Source organism: Periophthalmus magnuspinnatus, chromosome 20, assembly GCF_009829125.3.
Source record: "Periophthalmus magnuspinnatus isolate fPerMag1 chromosome 20, fPerMag1.2.pri, whole genome shotgun sequence".
Classification (NCBI taxonomy): domain Eukaryota; kingdom Metazoa; phylum Chordata; class Actinopteri; order Gobiiformes; family Gobiidae; genus Periophthalmus; species Periophthalmus magnuspinnatus.
Genome location: NC_047145.1, coordinates 18,640,285 through 18,663,111, shown reverse-complemented (window position 1 = coordinate 18,663,111; position 22,827 = coordinate 18,640,285). Strand labels below are relative to the sequence as shown.

Below are 22,827 nucleotides of genomic sequence, written 5' to 3'. Positions count from 1 at the left end.
GTGATTATATTCTTTTTTACATCATCTTTTTAAAGAGTCCATATTGCGCTATTTTCTGGTCTATGTTATAATGTTGTTTCCTCGTCACAAACATATCTCGAATTGTTTTATTTCATTCACACATGTGTAACACACAAACCCTGCTCACTAACAGGAATCCATGTTGTGTAATATAGGACCTTTAATCATCTTTAGTCAGTTCTCCGTCAGTAAGAGCAGGTGGTTTGGAGTTCAGACTTTAGAGAAATAGACTATTTTTTGTGTTAAATTACACTGATTAAAAGTCTACATTATTTCTGTTCAAGAAATAAATACATTGAGATCGAACAATATGAAGAAATGTTTTTTGCATTATTGCCAGCCCGAGGGAGTTGTTGCAGTGGAAATTATATTTTGCAGCCTCTTGGTTTTGCAAATGTATTTACAGTATATATTTATCTTTATTTATACAGGGAAACCCAATGAGAGCACTCAGTCTTTTTCAGGGGCGCCCTGTTCAAAATACAATACAAACAAAAAACAAACAAAACAAATAAGTATAATATATAAGTCCATATAAAACATTAAAAAACAAGTGCAGCGTGAGTATAAAATCAATTACCAAATTTTTAATTGTGATTGTGGCACCAAAGTATCCAATTTTGCTTTGTGATTTTGATCATTTGATGTATGATGTATCAGCTCTACCTGGAATTAATGTCCAGCCATGAGGGACCATGTTATTTTTGCTGTGTTACAATAAGATTTGAGCTGTAGAGGGTTGAATAAGTCACCTCTATGGTTTGTCATTGCTTCATTCTGCTATTTGTCTATTTACAAAATTACAGTATTAACTTACAATATAAATTTACAATATTATCGCTTCTCGTTATGTTTCTCTGTAGCAATATATTGTTCTTCAAAACTTATAATCATGACAGGCCTACAGAGCATAATAATATAAATATGAAGAAGAACACCCGTCTCCTCATTTGTTTCAGACATAGATCTTGCAAAGCTTTGGGCCGTTTCAAAACAGACCCAATAAGCTGATTATTAAAGGTTGCATGTAATTGCACCTCCCGAGAAACCTGTTTTCTCATTAGGACAGCCAAGACCGCTCGCAGATGTTTCTATAGCTTTACACCATCTGAACATCCAACATCCAAAACACAAAGTTATTGCAATCCATGCTCACTAGAACACCAAAGTGCTGCCCTAGGTTCAATCCCCCACGTTTTGCTTTATGACGTCTCTAAAGACCTTTGTAGTAAATTTGGTTTTATGCGTCGACCTCACCCGTGACAATTCATGACCTTTAAAGGCATTGCTTCAGAGCCTTGAGGAATTCAACAACTGATACCCTTTTCGTGATGGTTTTCTCGCCTTTCTCGTTCACACTTCGGATTATTTCAGGTCACTCTCCTGTTATTGGTAATTGGTCTATGCTGTAATGCCTTCACTTGACAGATGGAAATTTACAAACTTCTTATGTTACACGGAGAAGTCACACCAGGAAGAGCATGTGGTTTAAACCCGTGATACTGTGAAGCAAGCCTGAGTGAATAGATGACAGCTTCAAATTATTTTAAGGCTTGCTCACAACCATAGACTGTCTATATAAATGGACGTAGCTAACCCGCTAGCTGCCGCGTTCAAATAGAAAGTGATCATGGGCGCGCTACAGGCTCCATCGACTCAAGCTACAATTCACTTTACATTAGAAAACTGTTTCCTCTCTCTACGTAGCTGCTGCTGTCAGACGTCTGTAATAATCCACTTTAAATGATCCTAGAATTTTTATTTCGCTATTGTGTCCGTAAATCAAGATATGAACATTAATAAGAGTCAAATCAGCTGTCTTCTTTCCCCGTGTTCGCTCCCCGTTTGTGTTAGCAACAGGTTTGATTGACAGCATTGCTAATCACCTGCTCCCTGCCAAACCAGCGGTGTGGGCAGGAAGGGGCGTGACCTTCAATAGCCTCGCTCAAGATTGGCTCTTTGGTTGCTATGATACTCAGTCAGAATTCCAAATATATAACTCAGCTCCAAATTCACCCCATAACTCTTAGCTTCAATGAACTTTGTTTGACTGGAGCCGAACGCTATGGGTGACGTCACACTCACTTAGTCCACTTCTTTATACAGTCTATGCTCACAACACTATTCTATAAGTCTTTCTATTTCTGTTCCACTTTTGTTTTTGAGCAGCATTTTAGCTTAAAGAGCCAATAGCTTTTAACTAACTTTTGTGTTTATTATTGATTCTTGTATCAGATTATAGGCCTGTTTCAGCTTGTAATTTTAACTTCTACCTTCTGATTTTCTGTCTGCATTGTCTGAATACTGTGCAGTAAATAGCAGACAGCATCTCCTCCTTTTCTGGTGTAATCTGGCTGAGTGATGAAGAGCTCGTCGGAAACACCCACCTCAGCTCTGGGCCGGTGTCTGCGGGTCCCCCCTGTCACTAATTTAAAGTTGTGTTGGTGTCACTGCCTTCCTGATGGACGGCTGCGCGGCGTGTCAGGTCTGTGTGCGCTCAGATGGAAGGAGGAGGAGGATGAGGTGGAGGAGGAGAAGGAGGAGGGGGAGGAGAGGACCAGCCCAAGATCTGTGAGTGTGACTGACGCTCTTGATTCATCATCTCGACTGATGTGGCGCGTGCATACAGGTATATAAGTCTTACCCACCTGCTCCACACCAACGTCTTCAACAACGCCGCCTGACCTCACACTGCAACAAGTAAACGGTAAGAGAAATTTAATGAGACATTTTAATTAGCATTCATTTGGCTTCTGTGTAAATAATGTGTACATAGACATAGGGCAACGCAGATTATTTCATGACCCTAAATTTTTTATCCAAAACTTTCCTTGGTTTGGACAAATGTATTTTGCCAAGTTTATCATTCTAATTTAGCCAATAAAATGTCATAACAGTCAACATTGAGCTGTGCAGATTAGTTCTATGGACAAATCCCACATAAACCTCTGAGAGAAACAAGAATGTCATTATTTACCTGTATTGCACGTACAAAAATACTCCAAAGTACATGTTGTATAGGTTGCATTTATGTTAAATTGTACTATTGTAAAAAAAAACCCAAAACCCTCTATGCTCTATTAGCCCTAAAGTGGAGACACAAATGATCTAGTTTCATGGTTTATGTTTAAATTATACACTGAGGGTTCAAACTGGTCAAAAGTTTATCATCTTCCCTGTGAGCACACTTTCTTTATCTGTATCAAATAATCAAATATTTCAGTCAGACTCAATGTTGTCAAAATGCAGCATGTTTGTGGACATAATTCTCAACAAAACTTTATTTGTAGATTTATTTGTAGATTTTGGCTACACTTTTTATTAAGTCTATAGTGTGATTATGAAGCTACAGATACCATTCATTTTCAGTTTCCTACTCTTTTCTTTTTCAAATTTGTTGTAGACTTTTGTAATTTACAGCCTTAACCACGCACAAACCTCTCGGCTAGATTTATAACCACATGTCTTAAGAAGCAACCTGCCTTACCCAAACTCCTCTGAACCCATCTTCTGCATGTTTCTGTTACGCACTGAACATCCATCATGAGGCATTGGCATGTGGCACGTGTATCTTTCACTCACGGCTCTTTCTGGTTGTTTGCAGTGCCTTGAACGAGTCCACACAGCATGCTGCCCCGGAGAGCGGCTGATGTCCTGACGAGCCGCTGGCTGCCCCCTGCTCTGGCGCTGCTCCTGCTCTCCATGCGCCTCAGCAGCGCTCACAGCACCACCGTAGAGCACGACTTCCACATAGTCCACAACGTCGACAACAGGAGTAAGGAGCTCAGAGCTTTGGATTTGACTTAGACATTTTTCAGCTGCAGCGTTTTCATGTTCACAAATTTCACTTTTTAATGGGCCAAATTTGAGCTTTTCTGTGATAATATGTCTGTGTAATGCCTCAGTCGTCCAGGTCTGATCCATAGTAAAAGCCATAAGTAAAATGTGTCAACTGGACAAAAACAGCTTTTTGTGGTAATATGAGTTTTTTTTTTGGCATTTAAACTTGTAAAGGCTGTATTAAATTATGCCCAAATGTTATAGACTATTATTGGCTGGGATCAGAGAATTAAATCAGTGCACACTACCACTCATGGAAGCCAAAAAGGATTTACCCTGGTGACACTTCATGTAAATCATATGTAAATATCTTTTTTTCAGCACTACATAATGTGTACTTGGTCCCCTATATAAAACAAAATAAAACACTTTTTATTTTCTTGTAAGAGCTGACACCTTTTCTGTTCTTAAATCGTAATCTCTATGTTCCTCAGGTCCAGAGATCGATCCCTTCTGGTACGTAGGGCGAGGGGTGAGACCCATCGGCCGGTTTGGGAAGAGGCACAGTGTAGAGGTGGACCTGAGCAGCCGGGACATGCAGCCTGTGCTCCGGACACTGGAGCTGCTCCTCAAAAGCCTCAAGACCAAGGACCAGCTCCGTAATGTCCCATTTGACGCAGACGACCAGGACTGGCTGCCATGACGACATCTCCTTCTTCCATTCATATTGATCACTGAGTATTTTGTACCTTTGCTTTAGCCTTAACATATTGTTGCTTGAAACGAACCTGTATATAAAATCTATCTATATTGATTAATAAACTACAAAGCTGATCTGATGTGTTCTTTTACTTAAACACACAACCAACATTCAGCTTGCAAATTTTATTAATTTTCTGTGGCACATAGTATTTTTTGCTTGTTGTTAATTTCCCACATGTCGAACAGGATCCAACAATTGCACATAAAAGTGAATGGAGTGAATGCCTCCCCATTCTACAGTCAAAGTCATCAAAAACGTGGATTCAAGCAGGATCCTTTACACTTACAAATCCTGCGTGAATCCTGACATATCAAGACATTTATGACAATCTCTTGCTCACAACACTGTAAGATTAGTCAAATATGATTGGCATACACACACTATATAACATCATATCCATCTTTTTCCACACATATACATATATTAACAAACGTAGTATATCTTTTCTCTTATAAAAATACTGGACACTGATGATTGGACCCTTGTGCCTCTCGTGTGACACTTTGTACACAAATTTGAAACATGCTAACTTTTATACATCAACACCTTTAAAAACGGGATCGACAAAGCAGTCCAAACAAGACAACCTTGCTCCCATACTAGAGAAATATTTATGGTTTAAGTGGTCGAACCCAAAAATATGAGAAAATCAAAAATGCCTTTCTATAATATATGTACTGTTTTTATAGCCTTCGTCACAGAAAACACTTTGAGTCATTGCACTTGAGACCGGACAGAGATGGCTGCTTTGAGGAAATACAAAGCCATAATAATAATTTGCAATAGTAATTATTTCAGTGATATTGCATAAAAACAGCTCTTAAAATACAAAAATAAATCGCTTGTAACAAAATCATGGTAATATGGCATTTGATATAAAGATTTCAGATTACACTATTTTTGAAGACATGAAAAAATACGTTTTTTTTAAATAAAAGGCCACGAAGTTGAAATGAAAAGAGGAGAATTCGGTTCAAGAATACTGACCAAGGCATGGACATATGAACATTTTTATATATTTCCAATATAACTGCAATACAAAATCATGTTTTCTCAGCCTACAATGTGCTTTTACATTTGCAATAATTATATAGGATTTATAATAACTGGAACTGGTTAATGGGCTTGTTATTGTTGTATATTTTCTGTAATGAATGGATGTTTTTGGCAGCTCAAATTAAGTGAAAAAGTGACACTAATATGGCTGTTTAGATTTCATGACAAAAGATTTAAAACACAATGGGGCTCTTTAGGGAAAAGGGGTCACAGAAAAATGTCACATATGTTTCATATTTTCAATGAACATTTAATCACGATACTTTTGTAAACAGATAGAAAACGGAAATGCCAGTTTGTCGTCTGTACAGTTTTCGATTTTAAGGCAGACACCAAACGTCCAGTCATATCTGCATTGAACTGAGAGGGTGGATTATGTTTCTGTGGAGGTTGTGGTGTTAGCCCGGGTCTGAGTACAGTCTGAGGAGAAAATGAGAAACTAAGGGTCTGAGGGTCTGAAGGTCCGAAGGTCTGAGGGTCTAAGGGTCCGAGGGTCTGAAGGTCTGAGGGTCTGAGGGTCTAAGGGTGTGAGGGTCTGAAGGTCTGAGGGTCTAAGGGTCCGAGGGTCTGAGGGTCTGACGGTCCGTGGGTCTGAACATCTGTAGGTCTGAGGGTTTGAGGGTCCGAGGGTCTGGAGGTCTGAAGGTCTGAGGGTCTGAGGACGGAGGTTGAGTCAAGGCACTGGAGGAGCCCCTGTCTGTGGGCTGTGCTTTCATTATGGATCAATTACTTCCTGCTCCGACTCAGATTTATCTGAAAGACAAAACAAACATATGTAATAATAATTGTAATGATAATAATAACATAATAACCTCTATCGAGACCACAGCTCCATGGAATATAATTCTCTAGTTTGGAAGTAAATGCTACACAGGACAGCAATATGAATTATTTTGATATTTGTGAGTTCACAAACTCATCAAACAAACCAAAACAAAGATGGCAATGTCCTAAACCTATTTTTGCTGACATACAGATTATTTTGTTTTTGAAAAGTATGTAGTGTAAGCCTTTTGTGCATTTGTGGACAAGTAAGATATCTGTGCTTTTCCCTTAACTCCATTTAACTAAATGTCTTGTCTTGTTCCACTTTTGTGACGTTTCGACCACTGAGCTCCAGCTTTCAGCGAGAGATGTTCCAGGTTGATAATGTGTATAAATAATTCATAGTGCTACACATATCAGTCTAGCATTAGTCAGTTTGGGTAAACACCATTGTATTTCAAACAGTAAAGATGATTAAAGCTAATCTTTTTAAGACTTTGTATCTGGAGCATCATGTCCTTGGCAGTGTCTCATTGGTGAATGCGGCATTACTGACCAATAACCTTAATGGCTAAGCTTATGTTAAAATACAATGAATGAATGTGCACTTATATGTATAAAGTATGAAATACAGGGTTATCCTCTCCATCTTAAACTTAAACCTTGATGATGACCATTGTGATTACATGCCATGTCTCTGATTTGGTTCCATTGTCCAGTTTGCTGCTCTAAAAAAAAAAACTAAATCAGAGGCATTGTGCTGAACATGGCTCTGGTGAAAAGATATAAAAAGAAAATAAAAAAGGCCTCAACAGAATAAGACTATTCATGTGTATGAAAAGATGGGGCGCCTTGTTGATTGATAAAGCCTTACCCTTTCCGTACTCTGTGTGTCCATTTAGCAGCTTTACATCTAATGGAGCTTTTTAGTCCTTTCTAGCAGATGTATTCTCTTTTATCATCTATTCACTGTCTTATTTTAGGACAAAGACATAAATGTTATTTACCAAAAGGTGACTAAAATGTCCCCCTTTCAGCTCTTGTGTCTCAGTCTCAGTCTGAGACACTAATACAATTAGGTGTGATAGAATATAATCAATCCAGTTACAACATGGACTCTTCTTAAATAAATTAAAACCAAGAAACACAGTAGTTCATTTTTCTGTTTTATACCTTTAAGCGGAGGGGCAGGAAGCTTCCTTCTCTGATGACGAGACGTATCTAGAGTTTGAGGCTGGAAAGAAAAAAATATTATACAATTTTAACATATTACAATTAAAGTTACCACTATATTTGTCTAAAGATTTGTCTGTTTCATTCCTTTTATATATAGACATACTACACATTATACCTTAGGTTTTGGCTTGAACTTTGAGAAGCGATTGCAGACAGTTACATTCAACCCAGCTGTTTTCAGTGCTGATATTCTGGCTTCAATATTTGAGACCTGAAAATAAAAATGTGAGTACTGACTTAACAATAAACAGTGAATCTTGGACCCAGCAGTGAAAGTCATAGCATCATATCATTGTATTTGGTGCAGACCTTTCAGGGCCTTTCATCAATGATTTTACCTGTAGCTCTGACTGCTGGACCTGAGCTGCTGCGGTGGCCACCTGATCCTCCAGAAAAGCCAGATCTGTGTCTGACGTTCCACGGCTGATGTCACGTGCACACTGCTCCAGATCGCCCAGCGCCCCCTCCAGGCTGTACACTGCACCAGCAGCCAGGTACACCTGATCACAGCACAACCAGATGTACTGTTTGATTAAAACTCCACACTACTACATACTACTGGGTTTACAAGAAAAAATTTAAGTGGGATAGATAAATGCACTTTGAAACTTTTCTTGTTTCTGCTTATCTTCTGGATATCTCATTGTTTTACCTTGATTGTTCCACAGTTTGGCATTAAATATATCTACCTGGAGTTTTAATAACCAATGTTTTATTGCTAAAATACCTTAGAAAAACACACACATTTATGTAGCTTGGTAAGCTGATGTTGTCATCTGCTTGTCTCCATGGAGATAAATACGCTTTATGTCTTACTCTGGAACATTCTAGGTAAAGAAATAACATCTCCACAGAAACAAGCAGGACCCTGCACCAGAAAAGTGACATAGTGCATCTTTAAATCACTGTATGGAATTTAGCACAAAATATTCTAAAGTACTGTAAATTTAATAAAAAATGTTTCCATATAAATTTCCTTACATTCTCCTCCATCTTGGTGAGCCTCTGGTCCAGCCGGCGTGTCTCGGAGCTGTTGGAGATGGGGGACACAGATTCAGTGGGGGTATAGTTCTCGCCCCCCGCCTCGCCGATCAGCTCCTCTGTGGCGTTCAAAACCTTCAGGACCTCTGTGGTGATGCTGCACAGGGAGGCCGCTGAGTATTTCTGCAATTAGAGCACACATCAATGTAAAACTTAAACAATAACTTTAGTTCACTTCATAACATTTTTTTAAAAAATATGAAAATCTAGCAAATGAAACAATTAGGTAAACACTCAAAAGCTGTTGATTTTCTCAGAGACAGACAAATAATATAATTTTTTTTTAGCATAGCTGTCACAGTTGCTTACAAGAAGATAGCAAAAGTGGAAATAGCAGTGGTACTGTCTAGTTGTACTAGTAAGATAACAGCAGAAGAAAAAAGAAGTGAAAGAATTACTAATAACTAATTACCCAAGTCATAGTATTGGTCACAATACACACAAAAATAATAATATAAGCAATATCCAGATGTCCAATGTTCTATATTACTTAAACTGACTCTTGTGAGCTTTAAGCCATGTTATAATATTGTTACCTCATCAAAAACATACCTGGAGTTGTGTTTTTTTTTTCATTCACAGATGTTTGAGTAACCATTTATTGCCCATATCTCTTAAGCTCAAAATGTTCTGTTCCACTTTGTGATGTCATTAAGAGATCATTTTCAAGTTAAGCTACTCTTTACCTTTAGTTCAGTTGAGATTGGCTAAAAGTTCACTTCCTATATTACTACATGACATCACAAGGTGGAATATGAGTGTTTCAGTTTGAAAGGAAAACTCTCTTAAACATGTGTGAAAGAAACAAAACACAACTTCAGGTTATTTTTTTGATAAGATTTTTAAAAAGTGCAGCATGGGTAATTTAAAACTGACTAGGCACAGGCCTGTACATGTGGCATGGAAAAATAGTCTAAACTTTGATTAAAGGCTTTGAAAGGTGCATTGATTGCTCTCGGCGTGAAGGTAAGAGATGTGTGACATGAATCAGGGGCGGGCAGGAGGAGAGCTTCGGTTTAAATGAAATGTACTATTAGGGCAGAGATAAGAGGGTGCAAAACAAACACTCCTTTGCCTGTTAAAGTAATAGTCTTAATGGCAACAAGGCTAAATATGAAACAGACGCCTCCTGTGATATGGCTAAGATGGGTCGATGAAATGGATGTTTTGAGAGCCACTCTAAAGAGCCATCAACATGCAGATCAAACAGTCAGACACCACTAGCCTTTATAACTAGAAAATGTATAAAATGAAATGGAATAGATTGAAAATGTTACAATGCTATGATAATGATTATGTTCCCAAAGGTCATACGTCTATAATTACAACAAGGAAATAGAAACACAGTGTGCAGGAACATTAGTGTCTGGATTACTCATAGACACCCTTTTGTGAATGGAGCTAATGACGGACAGGCTCCACACACCTCAGGGTAATGTTCGCACATGTACACCACCCTGTGACCTCACCTGCTAGAAAAGACATGACGTCCAGCTGACTGGTCTGTTGGTCTGTTGGACAGGGTGTAGGGGGATGTAGAATGTAGTCCACCCTGTTGTCTTGGTGACAACATTGAATATAAACTTGATATACTTCACTATCAACTCTGTGAATTCTGTCCTATAAGTCAGAATTTGGCTTTCAACTTGCAATTTATAGGTGGCATTTTGAGGACTTTTGACCATTAAAACAATAGAACACATTTTTGGCTTGAAGTGTTAATTGCTATGAAAAGTGCTGTTTTTCATCACTCTAAAACCCACAAATAAAAATTAAGCTTGATCTTGATTCTACTTATATTTTTATCTTTAAATTACATAACTTGCAAACTCCATTGGTCAGTTTTAGGTGATATAAAGATATTAAGATGAACTGATAATCATGATAATTAATAATGTCACAATAAACCCGCTAGACAAACCCATGTTAAAAACAAGTATTGTTAAAGTAGTGGTAACAAATTTACTTCACGGTGCCCAGCTAACACAGTCTGAAGATGAAATACAGAGGCTTTTGAATGTGGGAGTATCTAGAAGAATAGAAAGGGCAGGAGGGTGAACTAATCTGCTACAGTCCACCTCCTGAGAGACACATCTGCTTTAGAATATCAAAAATAATCATTTAAACGTTAGTAAAAGGACAATGTTACCTTTTGTAAATAGGTGTTGTATTAAAACCAGTTACTATGGAAACCCGTTAAAGCTAAAAAGTCATAAATAAAGTCCCCCTTTTCACAGTTTTATTCAAGTATCTTTCTGTTTATTTGCCTCACAAATGACGGCTGGTCTTTTGTTACTCATGTTATTTGAAATCGTACCCTACAGTCTGCAGTACACAAAAAAAAACGATCTTACATACAAGCAGTAGTCCTGACTGTTGGGCTGTGATTTGTGCTGGGTTAACTATATGGCTATTTACTCAACTGTCAAAAGATGAAAAAATTATCAGCACACATATCTGAAATCTTACCCAAAGCTATATTACATTAATGTAATATCTATTTTGTGGTATAATAGAATATTTGCCAAAAACAATGTATTAAAATGTGGGACTCAGAGTCCCCACTTCCGTTGCTCCCTGTGCTAAGTCACCCCCCTTCACGGTATCACAACCATAGACTATATAAATGGACATAGCTAACCTGCTCCTGATTGGCTCTTTGGTTGCTATATTAATAAAACTACTGCACATCGCCTCAGATTTGTGAAGTTGTAGTGTATTGTTTTGCATCATGGTTTTGTATATTGCGTATTTGCGTGGGTGACGTAGGTTTGTGGGCTGAGTCTTGGACAAGCTAGTATCGCTAACTGCAAAAGGTGACGGTAGTAGTAGTGTTTGTAGGGTGTCCACTGATCCGAAGGTTGGCAGTTCGAATCCCGCTCTCGACATAATCATTGGACTGTGAATGGGTGAGTGGTTCCTTGATGTAAAGTGTCTTGCGTGCCTTGAAGTTGGAAAAACCCTATATAAAAATCTGAGTATTTACGATTTACCAAGGAGGGTTTGAATAGTGCGAGAGAAATTGTAAGATTACTCAAACATAAATGACATATAAACCTCTTGCATAATACTCCCTCTCGAAATCAAGTATGGATCTGTATGGGTTAGTTTAGGTTTGGGAGATGAGATGATTATAAACCGAGACTCTGAACTTCCCACAATGCACCCTGGTTGTTTGATCTCACCTGATGTAAGAGAGAGTTGAGAAACCGAAGCCTCTGCTGTGTTTCCAAGTCATACTGTCCTTCCTGACCGACACATAACAGACACACAAACACAGCGCAGCCAAAGAAGAAAGAAATAGGACAGAGAAACACCTTTGAGCCACACAGAGTAAAAGCATAAGACAAACTGACCAGCAGAGGTGGGTAGTACTCAGTGACATTTACTCAAGTACATTTATTTAAGTACCAAAATTGTACTTCTTGGAGTAGATTTCAGACATCATACCTTTATTCCTAGTTGATTAATATCATTTATTGTGTAACAGTACTGTAGGACAGTGGTGGAACTTAACAGTAAAAATAGTAAAGTACTGTACATAAGTAGGTAGCAAGTTCAGCACAAAAAGCTTTATTCTGAAGCTTTATTATAAATCTAAATCAAAATACTTTTACTTTTTACTCTTTAAGTACATTTTTAAACAGATACTGCAATACTTTCACTTGAGTAAATTTTTTCATATGATACTTTTACTAGTATTTTTCGCTCCAGTATCTGTAGTTTTACTTAAGTAACAAAAGTGAGTACTGTACTTCTTCCACCACTGCTCTAGGTTTTGGTTATTTTTTCTACAAGTGTTACAAGCATTAAGACACTATTTAATATGTTAATTTATGTCGCTACTGCTCTTTCAGATGTTGGTTTTTCTCATTTTTGTGTCCATCCTTTGAAAATACAAGACTTTTTGAATGATTTGCCCTTACAGTACATTTACTTCAAATTTATAAATCAGATTGTACATATATATATATATATATATATATATATAACTGCAGAGGTATACTGAGATAAACAATAATATTGAAACTACTTTATGCCACTGATACAATAACAATAATGCAAAAAAATAGCAATATCATTAAATGGCTTGCCCTGCAACAAATTAATATCAGAATAAAGCAATAATTGGTTATAGAAGTTACTTTTTCAACCCTCTACAGCTCAAATCTTACCAACAAAAAAACAAAAAATCTCAACACTTTTACAAGATATTGCACATACGATATATTTTCAGCCCCAAAATATATTGTTCGAGCATACATACACTGAATGGTAAGTCAATATAGTAATTATTGTGACAGGTCTACCAGACCAGTTAGCCTAATCATAACTTTATTAACTCTAGTTTCCCCAATTTTTTTTTTTTTTTTAACTTTTTTTTTTTTACTGTTTCTTGAGTAATTTCTCTGACCCCAGTCTTATACTTCTACTTAAATTTAATCTTTTGCTATACATCTACTTGAGTAATATTAATTTGAAGTAACTATACTCTTAGTTGAGTATATTTTTGCCTACTCTACCCACCTCTGCAGACCAGCAATGGAGTAATTATTTAAGCCAGAAAAGACACTGAAGCAACAGAAGCAGTAGATAAACACTGATCAAACAGGGAAGCTGTTGGTCTTTACTCACCTGACTGCCTGACAGCGCCCCCTCCTGGGCAGATGGAGTCACAGCAGCTGAACTAGCACTAGAAGATCCACTCTTCCTGGCACCGGCTGCTCTATGTCCTGCTTCCTTATCCACATCACGTTTATGTTGCTTCTTACTTTGTCTGCTTACATCTCTCTTCTCTTTAAATTTATGCTCTGGTACTTCCTCTAAACTCTTGTCTCGGGCCAACTGTGTGTCCACCTTCTCTTCCTCTCCAAATGACATGCTTTTTAATACTTTTTCACTTGTTTGCACTTCTTGTCCTTTGACTAAATCCCACATTTCACTTTCCATGTCCTTTTGCCTTTGCCTTTCTTTTTCTGTTATTTTCTCAGACGCCCACTTTGAACTCTCCTCCTCAGATGTGTTACTGTCTTTACTGTTAGCACGTTTGACCAACTGGCTGAGTCGGGATCGTAAGTCTTCCTCGATGGGGTCTACGGCAGCCATTTTGGGAGACAGCGGCGGTCCGCATGTGATGAAAGTAGGAGGGGGGCTGGGGATAGCCGAGTTTGGAGCCACCGTGTTAGGGTCTTCGGGCTCTGGAGTCATAGGGTTTGATCTGAAAACATCTGGTGCGGTGGTAGACCCAGGGGAAAATTCAGATGCAGGCTGGTCCTCACTTAAACCACGCTTCAGCAGGGCATTGAGAAGAAATCCACTATCCTCCTATAAAAACAAATACATTTTTTAAACATTGGTGTCAGTGTTCAACAGACAGTAGTTATGTTAGAAAGAATAGTCTCTTTATGTGCAGACAATATAGGGGTGTTTTTTATAATACTGTAGCGTTCTGGTGTAAGGAAACATGCCAAATTTCTTCTAGTTGCTTATTATCTGAACACCAGGGCTACTATAGGCCTTAACCCACGTCAAAACAAAAGCAAAACAACAGAAACCACTAGAGCCAGTCTCCAAAAACAGACCAGTAACTGACTAAAAAACCTCAAATCAACTTGTCATCAGAGCAACCAAGTGTCACATACAAAAGCAGTTACATTAACAACACAAACAGTTATAAGAACAACAAAAGGTGTTGACCCTGAGCTAAACACAAAATATCAGACCATTATTTTATTTTATTATTTTACTTTTTGCTATTTTACTTATGTCAAATCAACATAATTTTAACTCGCAAAAATACGGTGAGGCAGATCCATACGTAAACTGAATGCTAAGTTTATATTATAAGGCTGTATAAAAGATAATGAAAGTGTAAACATATATAGGTATCATTACAGAACATCTGGAGAAAACCAACTCTGACACAGTTACTCTCAGAACCCTCTTGTTGTGAGGTGTAAGTGTCTATCACTATGACACAGTTGGTTTACATGCTACACAACATCTCCAATGGTAAATACCAGTAGTAACATGAGCCGTTACCTGGGCTATTGGGTAGATACACTGTGTGTGGCTTTGGCCTCCAGCTCTCTGCTCTGATGAAGACTCTTTTTTGCTTCTCCTTCGTCGTCGTGATCTTTTGATGGGGTCATTCTGCCTTTCATCTGCTTCACTGCTGTCCCCCATCACCTAAGAGTCAAACATTTTTATTATGTAGCAATAAAGCAGACAGTTATGATGAAAGTACTAGTGGTGGAAAGAGACGAAGTGGAAGTAGTCAAGTACTGTACTTAAGTAGAATATTTAGGTATCTGTACTTTGCTGTACTTTACAGTGGATACTTTTTACTTTTACTTGTCATTATTCATTCTAACCACTGAGCTACTGTCGCCGCCACTTAGCTAAAGTTTTCGAGTTCCAGTTTCGGCTTTGAGCAAACAAAATTAAAATCACAAAATTCATAAGAAAATCTAAGAAATTGATTTAAAAAGTATACATATTTTGGTCAACAGTTGAAGTACAAATCAATATCACTACATTTATCACTTAACACTTGTGTGAAATACTTTCACTTTTGACTCTTAAAGTACATTTAAATGGACACCTAAACACTTAGATTTTTTCATGTGAGACTTTTACCTCTATATTTGTACTTTTTCTTAAGTAACAAAATTGAGAACTTATATACCAAAACCATCTCTTATTAGACAGACAGCCTTCATAACACAAAACAACATAATGTTCTCCTTGAGCTGCAGATAAACTGACCTTAGGGTTAAAGTTGACATCCAGTGCCTCTGAGTGCAGTGCGTATGGGTTGTGGTGGAGGTGTTGGTGTTGATGGTAGACAGACGGGTGATGCGGGTGCAGGTGGGTGTCCGCTGGGCCTCTTTTTTTCATCAAGTTGTGCGGTGGTTTTCGTGGATACGCCGACAGCACAGAAGACGCCTCCGAGTCTGAGTTTAGTGTCTCAGTGTTGGTGTATTGTCCTGAGGAAGGGGAGGTGATGGGGTGATGGTGTGTGTATGTCCACTCTGGGTCGTGTTGCGAGTCTGTGTAGTAAGTTTCATCTGAAAGTTTTCTCCTGAACTGTTGCAGAGCCGCTCCCCAGCCGCCCTCGTCGTCCACCTCCGAATCAGAGCCCATTTCGTCGTACGCGGAGACCACCCCCGATTCTTTTTCCAAAACACTGAATACAAGGCTCTTCCTTTTCGTGAGCAGACTGGGCCGGGACAGTTGAGAGCTGTGCAGCGCGATCCAGTTACCGTCCGGGCTTTGAAGAACTGACGATGCACCTGATACATTGAATTGGGTGAAAGGACATTACATATTGGTGAGAAAAATAAGGGTAGAGTTAAATTGGTTACAAAGGTAAAAGGTTTATGTGGGTGAGAATTTTTAAGAGAAAACAGCTTTGTGTTTTGGGTACAAGCAGCAAAATTTATATGTTAAAACCCCACCGCATAACTTTTTAGCCAAAAAAATAGATGCAAATAAAAGCTTGTTTATTCATGTTGTATGTTTTTATTGCATCAGTATTAGCAGCAGGCTTGCATCTCCACAAAACTGACTCTTATCCTGACTCCTTATCTCCTTTTTTCTTGATATAGAACAAATATTTTAACTGAAGCCATTGCCTATGAACAACTGATGGGCCAAGAAGAGCAAAAACGTATTGGAAGTCAGAGAATAATGAATGAATGAATACACTAAATTATTATCTGGAATCCTGTAGACATACTGGAGTTGTCCAGTCGGTCGACGCTCTTCCAGCTGGGTAAAGAGGTGGCCTTGCCCTCCCTCTTTAGAGACGAGTACTCCTGCAGACCTGCCCCCACTCCGGCTCCCTCCTCTTCAGGACCTTTGTCCGGAGAATCGTCACTGGTGAGAGAGAAAGCCGATCGCGAACGCTGTAGGGATAAAGACAAACAGAGAAAACTGAATTTGACACATCATTAAAGGCAAGTTTATCTGTATAGCACAATTGGTACACAAAGTAATTAAAAGTGCTCTTCAGAATAAGAAAGACATTAAAATCACAATACAAACATAAATAATTATCATAACATTAACATTAAAAGAGAAAAGTGCAGAATAAAAACCTTTCAGTCGTATGCACAGCTAAACAAAACCGTTTTGAGCCTGGATTTAAACATTGTCAAAGTAGAGGCCTGTCTCACATCTTCAGGAAGATTCAGGTTTTATCTGCATAAAACTGAAACAATGATTCTCCATGTTTAGTCCTGACTCTGGGGACCAGCAGAAGGCCGGTTCATAAAGTCCTCAGAGTGCAAGATGGTTCATATAGCACTAACATGTCAGAGATGTAAATGCAAACATCTGACATATCATTTAAAAAAATAGTTTTAAACTTTTATTTGGTGTTGCCATAATGTGTTATACAAATAAAGATGGACTGGATCACTTTCCTGTGTTGTGAGATGTTTACCAACAGATGGTGCTATACAACAACACAAGGGAAAGGCAGTTTCAGGTCTGTCTCATGTTTCTCTCCCTTTTTCCAAACTCAAGTAGCCTGAGTGTGTAATAATAGATTTATTTCAACAGGGATAAAAAAAACAAAACAAACAAACATATTTTAAGTCAAAAGAGAAAAACTTGATTCCAACCCCCACAACAAACAATGAGCATCAACACAGATTGACATTTTACCCCCAAAATTAGACCTTTGTTTCATTAAAACCATATAATATTACACATAGAGTTCTTGTTCTCACTGTTTTGGCTGTGAATAAGCTGTAGCCGTAATCCCCCTCTCCAGTCCTCACTACAGCACTCACATATGTTCTGAGCATCGTGTTTGCATAGAGCTGATAACACGCTCCCGTCCCACAGCTGCAGAGGGGATCCCAGTGTTTTTCTCAGGACTTTGATCTTTGAAAGGCCCAAAAAGAACAGCTTTGATGCTTCATTCACATTCGGGATGATGACAAATGTGTACGACCCCCTGCAGGGTTGTTGTGGGAGTGCCAGGTGAAGAACACTCTGATACTGATAATAGACGGGGCTGTGCTTGTGAGTGCTAGCCAAGATGTAATTATGGTAACAATTATTAAAGGAGCAATAAAATACTCCCTTTGCTGTAACTGAGTAGATTTTTGGTCTTGGGCTTTTTTGATTTTTAAACATGTGCTTGTGCTTTCTAATTCTAAACATGTAATTAAGTAAATTTAAAACCATAGGAGTTACTGGGTAGAGTCCCAATTGTTCAACGCACAGCAGTGTCACCACTGTTCCTGTTCCTTTCTATACCCACAAACACAAATAACAGCACTGCATTGAAAGTTTTGATTGGTTAGAGCTGAAAAAAATATTTGGATGGCTGATTATGACAGTCTAGCTTTAAACTGTTTAATCAAAGAGTAACTAGTACACTGAGTAATACAGGGTGTCCATCACTCTTTACCATTTTAAAATTTAATTACAAAGGCAATTGATAAGAAATATTAATTAGATTTGTTCTATTGTACTCAGTGGTTATAAAAGTTTTTAATCGCATTGCATTTTTGTATTTTAGGCATCCTGTTGATTAAAGAGGCATCCTTTTGAATGTACCCCTAAGAAATGGCTACTCCTCAAGGGACGGCACAATGTGTATCATGGGTTCTATGGGATATGTTAGAGATATCGTGAATTGAACAAAGATACGGAACATTACTGAACTAAAGCAAAAGATAACAAACGCGATTGCTGCAACCACTGATGAGGCTGCGCTACACGAACATGGCAAGAAATCTAGTACCATCTTGATGTGGTTTGAGCGACTAATGGTGCCCGTATAGAGGTGTATTAAATGAGATCAATATCTTTGGAAATCACTCTGAGTACAACAGAACAACTGTTATTAAGATATCTTATCAATTTCCTTTGTAATAACTTTTAAAATTGTAAATAGATTAGGTTTGACTATGAGCACAGGGGATTTGTTGTGTGTTAAAGCTGGGTTTGAACTCTACAGTTAATCTAATCTTTACAAGTAGTTACTGTATAGTGCGTGTGTGTGACCCTGGAAGAGATGTGTGCGTAAAAATCTTCAAAACTAGTTTATATCCACAACATAAAAACCCTAAAAAGTTAACTGTCCAGTGTTTTGACCAGATTTGTGACCTAACTCTGCTGAAAAGACACTTGAGGCCAAGCACAACATGACTGTGGTTTTAAAGAGCTTGTCCTGTGTAGCATACCACAGACAGAACATAATACAGACTGTTATGAGTGAGGAACTGAGTCGGCAAACAACTATTCAAACATACGCCCCTCCAAATTACACCCACGATCGCAACTGCAAAACAGAAACTTGGAGGTCTCACATTATTTATTCAGGTTTGATCATTACTTTCAAGCCTTGGCGTTTCTTGGTTTAGAAGTTTTACACTACAGTTTGGCCTGTCACGATCATAAATTTTGAAAAAAGATATAGACGATAAACAATAATATGGAAAAAAAAAATCAGGATTCCCAGTTGAAAAATGATTCTTTTTAGACAGTATCATTAATGAGCATGAGCTGCTATGAATTAATGCAACACTTGAGTCACAGAAGTTATTTATGCAACCCTCTTAGCCTCAAATCTTCAGAAAACTAAAAAAACACTTCACCACTAGTACAAAGAAAAAATCCCCATGATAAATATTGACCCCTGAAAATGACTGTTCCATCTGTCATGTATTGACCGATGAGTCAATAGTAATTATCCTGACAGGCCTAACTACAGTATATGAGATACACTGACACGGACATCTTTCACTTTCTCTTAGATGCTTTTTCCTTTGGCTGCAACAGTAAATGGAAATGGAGCGTATAGATAGATTATGTCTGTAGAGAAATTTGTCACCTGCATTTGACCCATCCTGTAACCAGTGCACACTCTCAACCTCAGAAATCACAAACAGAAAAGGTCTTATTGCCATTGTCAGTGAAACAACTTCTTTGGGGCAATATAGTTCAACAAAACTATTAATAATTATAGTAAAATATAGATGTTTGGAGCAAAATTGACTCTTGTGAGCTTTAGGATGTTGTTACCTCATCAAAAACATACCTGGAGTTGTGTTTTGTTTTACACATGTTTGAGTAACCCTGCATAATTAGTCTGTCTACAACTCCAAAGCTCAAAATGCTCTGTTCCACCTTGTGATGTCATGTAGTAGTAGTTTTCAAGTTAACAGCTCCTTTTACCTTTTTGTTTGAGAGAAGAACTCAGCCTAAATATGCAGGGTTTGTGTGTTAAACATGTGTGAATGAAAAAAAAAAAACACAACTCAGGTTATGTTTTTGATGAGGAAACAATAGAAAATGGTGTAATATGGGCCCTTTTAAGAGTACCTGTATATAAAAAAGTTTGTGTCAGATTGTCAGTCCTACCCAGAGAGAGAAGGGGGTTCGTAGTGGGTCTTGTAGTCCCTGTGAAGACGTTTGGGGCAAAGATGGAGAAGGAAGTTCACTGGTCTGGATCAACGACTGAGGCTGTGGCCATGCAGTGTCATACTCTGTCTGCATCTCTGAGCGCTTCCTCCTCTGTATAATCTAAAAGACACAACAATAAAAGAAAATGCATAATATGGCTATTGTTCAAACTAATATGTAAAATTATTGCAAATTGGAAAATAATATCCTTCTGTATCTTGTTCAAAGCGTGAATAATTGGGTAGAATGAAAGTATAAATGGATAAATCCCTTCCCAATTGTGTTTTAAAATTATACAGCAATAAATGTGCTGATAAAAAACACATTTTAGCAAAGAAATAAAACCAAATGTTAATTAAGATTGGAAAGACATCAAAGCAGGAAAACATTTGATTATTTCTACAGTATCACTGTTTGAACACCAATACTGTGACATAAAAAGTACTTTTCAAAGACTTTATACTTGCTCTAAACAAATGCACAAATCTTTTTGTTTTTTATTTTATATGTATGTTTTTATTACGTATGTGTGTTATGTGTGTGTGGGATATTTCTGTGATTTTGGAGGAGGTAAGGTTGGGACCGCAGAGGAGGATGCTAGTACTAGTAATAAGTAAGTGAAAGAAGATACAAAGGATGTAAATGGGGGAAAAATAAATAAATAAATGAAATGAAATAAGTATAAAAGAAAATGAAAATAAACAACAACAACAATAATAATAATAATAATAATAATAATAATAATAATAATAATAATAATAATAATAATAATAATAATAATAATAATAATAATAATAATAATAATAATAATAAACAAAATGCTGTTATGATTGGTGAAGTTGTTTTGTGGTTGTTTTTTTTTTTGTTTTGTTTTTTTGCACAATCTTCAAGGGAGTAAAGATAAAGGGTTGCAAAAATTACCCATTTTATTTAAGCGGATTAACTTACTTTTTGTACAATCGTTGTGGCAAGTTCCTCTATGAGTTCTTCTTTGTGATCTCGTAGGTACCGGGCTTCATTCTGCTTTTCCTGCACACAAACAAACGCACATATAAAAGAATAAAAGTGTGAACGCCTCCTGCTGATATTGAGGCTTGTAGGTGGGAAATAGTAGTAGGATTGCATGAGAAAAACAGAAGTCTCACCAAACTGTCACTGAACTCCTCTGCTTTGGCGATGGCTTCTTCTATAGCCTCCTCAGCCACACGCAGGGCGACTGTGAGCGTCTCTGCCATGCTATGTCCTAGAGGAACAGGAAGAAACAAGTATAAGGACATATTCCAGCATATACTACATAAAATATAAAATGGCTCCACTGTAAATAGGGCAGTAATCCAATATGCTTTGCTGGTCCATAGTTTGACCCAGAAACAAAATCATGATCAAGCTTCACGGGTTCTTTTTCAAAAGCTCATATCATAGTGTTGTTCCCCATCACATCAACAGTGATGTTGGATTCATTCTCTTTATTTATATCAAAGTTCATTTGTATGGACGACAAAGCAATAACTGGCTGACAGCTGCTATTGTTCCTAATCTGTTTCACTCCTGTTCCAGTACTTGAATGTACGGACATATTATTTTTTCAGATTTCTATACATACTGTACTGTAATATTTATTCAACAGGAAATACCCAGATATTTAATAATAATAATAATTAAAACTGCAAGCAGTGATAAAGGCCCTCGCCACCCCTTGCGACCGCGAGGTACAAGCCACCGCGGAGATCCTGCCTTTCGTTCCCGCTTACATCGCTCCTCCCCCCAAAATCAGCAACTGAGTAATACTACTCCATTCATTCCAATGAGAGCATTTATGACATTGTCACGCCTGTACGGTTAGAAATAGAGGTATATCTTTATTGGCTTTTTTGTTCAGTATGATGAGAGGAATATGTGTACCAAATTTCCATGGTCTATGACAAAGTAATAATTTTTCATCCCAGTTAACCAAAACCCATGTATTTCAATGAGAAATGTCAGACGTTGCCATGGCAACACCTTTGAAAATAGAGGTATGGTGTCACTGACTTTTTTGTTCAGTATAGGAATAGGGATGTTCATGCCAAATTTCAAATGTTTGTGACAAAGTAATGTTTTTACATGCCATTTAAAATTTTCAAGGGGGCGCTGTGGAACAATTAACAACAATTTAAATAAATTGCATATCTATTCACTCAGATCAAGATTTTGAACAAAATGTATATTAATGCCGGGAAATAGGACACTGCATGTGTGAGTTATGCTCACTTTAACACGTCAAAATATTGCTTTTTTCTTTGATTGGTGGCCACACCCACATTTTATGATGTAGAAAAATCCAGGACAGTTCCATATAATCCCACATGGGTCTAGTTCATTTTGACCAATTTGCAAGTTTCTTGAATGAAAATCCAAGGCGCAATAAATCCAAATGTGAGAGGTAAAATTTTGGAAAAATGGGGTTCCGCCCACAATGGCAGACTTCCTGTAGGGTTTAGAGTGGGGTCATAATATAATTTTTTACTTGTCTTGAAATGTTCTATGTTTGTACCAAATTTCATTTGTCTACGACGAAAAAGGTCTCTAATTGCCGCAATGTATTTCAAATTTTGAGGTGGCACTAATGAGTCATTTTGATACGTTAATTTTTTTGAATATCAAAATAATAAATTTTTCACCAACCTTGAATTTTGGGTCCAATAAAATTGACTTTTCGTTAACGTTCAGGGGGCCAAAAGTGAAATCAAAGTCGCGAG

The 22,827-nt window shown here is 37.6% G+C and overlaps 2 protein-coding genes across 3 annotated transcripts in view; one reads left to right on the top strand and one right to left on the bottom strand.

Annotated features, from left to right (window-relative positions):
- The first annotated feature begins 2,610 nt into the window (after positions 1-2,610).
- Positions 2,611-4,526, top strand: prlh2 (prolactin releasing hormone 2). The gene is made up of 3 exons (XM_033985580.2): positions 2,611-2,728; positions 3,626-3,796; positions 4,296-4,526. Exons 2-3 carry the CDS (start codon positions 3,649-3,651, stop codon positions 4,502-4,504), a joined length of 357 nt encoding a protein of 118 aa, XP_033841471.1. The 5' UTR covers positions 2,611-2,728; positions 3,626-3,648; the 3' UTR covers positions 4,505-4,526.
- A 145-nt stretch (positions 4,527-4,671) lies between these two features.
- myripb (myosin VIIA and Rab interacting protein b) overlaps positions 4,672-22,827 on the bottom strand; it is a 140,413-nt gene continuing 122,257 nt past the window's right edge. Inside the window, exons 6-18 of one of the 2 annotated variants that reach the window (XM_033985570.2) lie at positions 21,235-21,332; positions 21,038-21,118; positions 20,048-20,209; positions 16,404-16,572; positions 15,431-15,957; positions 14,705-14,851; positions 13,298-13,987; positions 11,848-11,910; positions 8,603-8,785; positions 7,960-8,121; positions 7,737-7,832; positions 7,559-7,619; positions 6,238-6,373 (exon numbers count right to left, since the gene is read on the bottom strand). In XM_033985570.2, the coding sequence (XP_033841461.2) occupies positions 6,336-6,373; positions 7,559-7,619; positions 7,737-7,832; positions 7,960-8,121; positions 8,603-8,785; positions 11,848-11,910; positions 13,298-13,987; positions 14,705-14,851; positions 15,431-15,957; positions 16,404-16,572; positions 20,048-20,209; positions 21,038-21,118; positions 21,235-21,332 (2,477 nt within the window). In that variant the 3' untranslated portion in view covers positions 6,238-6,335. Of the gene's footprint in view, positions 6,374-7,558; positions 7,620-7,736; positions 7,833-7,959; positions 8,122-8,602; positions 8,786-11,847; positions 11,911-13,297; positions 13,988-14,704; positions 14,852-15,430; positions 15,958-16,403; positions 16,573-20,047; positions 20,210-21,037; positions 21,119-21,234; positions 21,333-22,827 lie in introns of both variants that reach the window. The other variant, XM_055230258.1, reaches the window with a different exon arrangement.

What these genes read in the sequence shown, in the direction of transcription:
- prlh2 (XM_033985580.2), top strand. Translation starts at nt 3,649, where the DNA reads ATGCTGCCCCGGAGAGCGGCTGATGTCCTGACGAGCCGCTGGCTGCCC. An exon ending in CCACAACGTCGACAACAGGA is followed by an intron (nt 3,797 to 4,295) that starts GTAAGGAGCTCA and finishes TATGTTCCTCAG; the next exon opens with GTCCAGAGATCGATCCCTTC.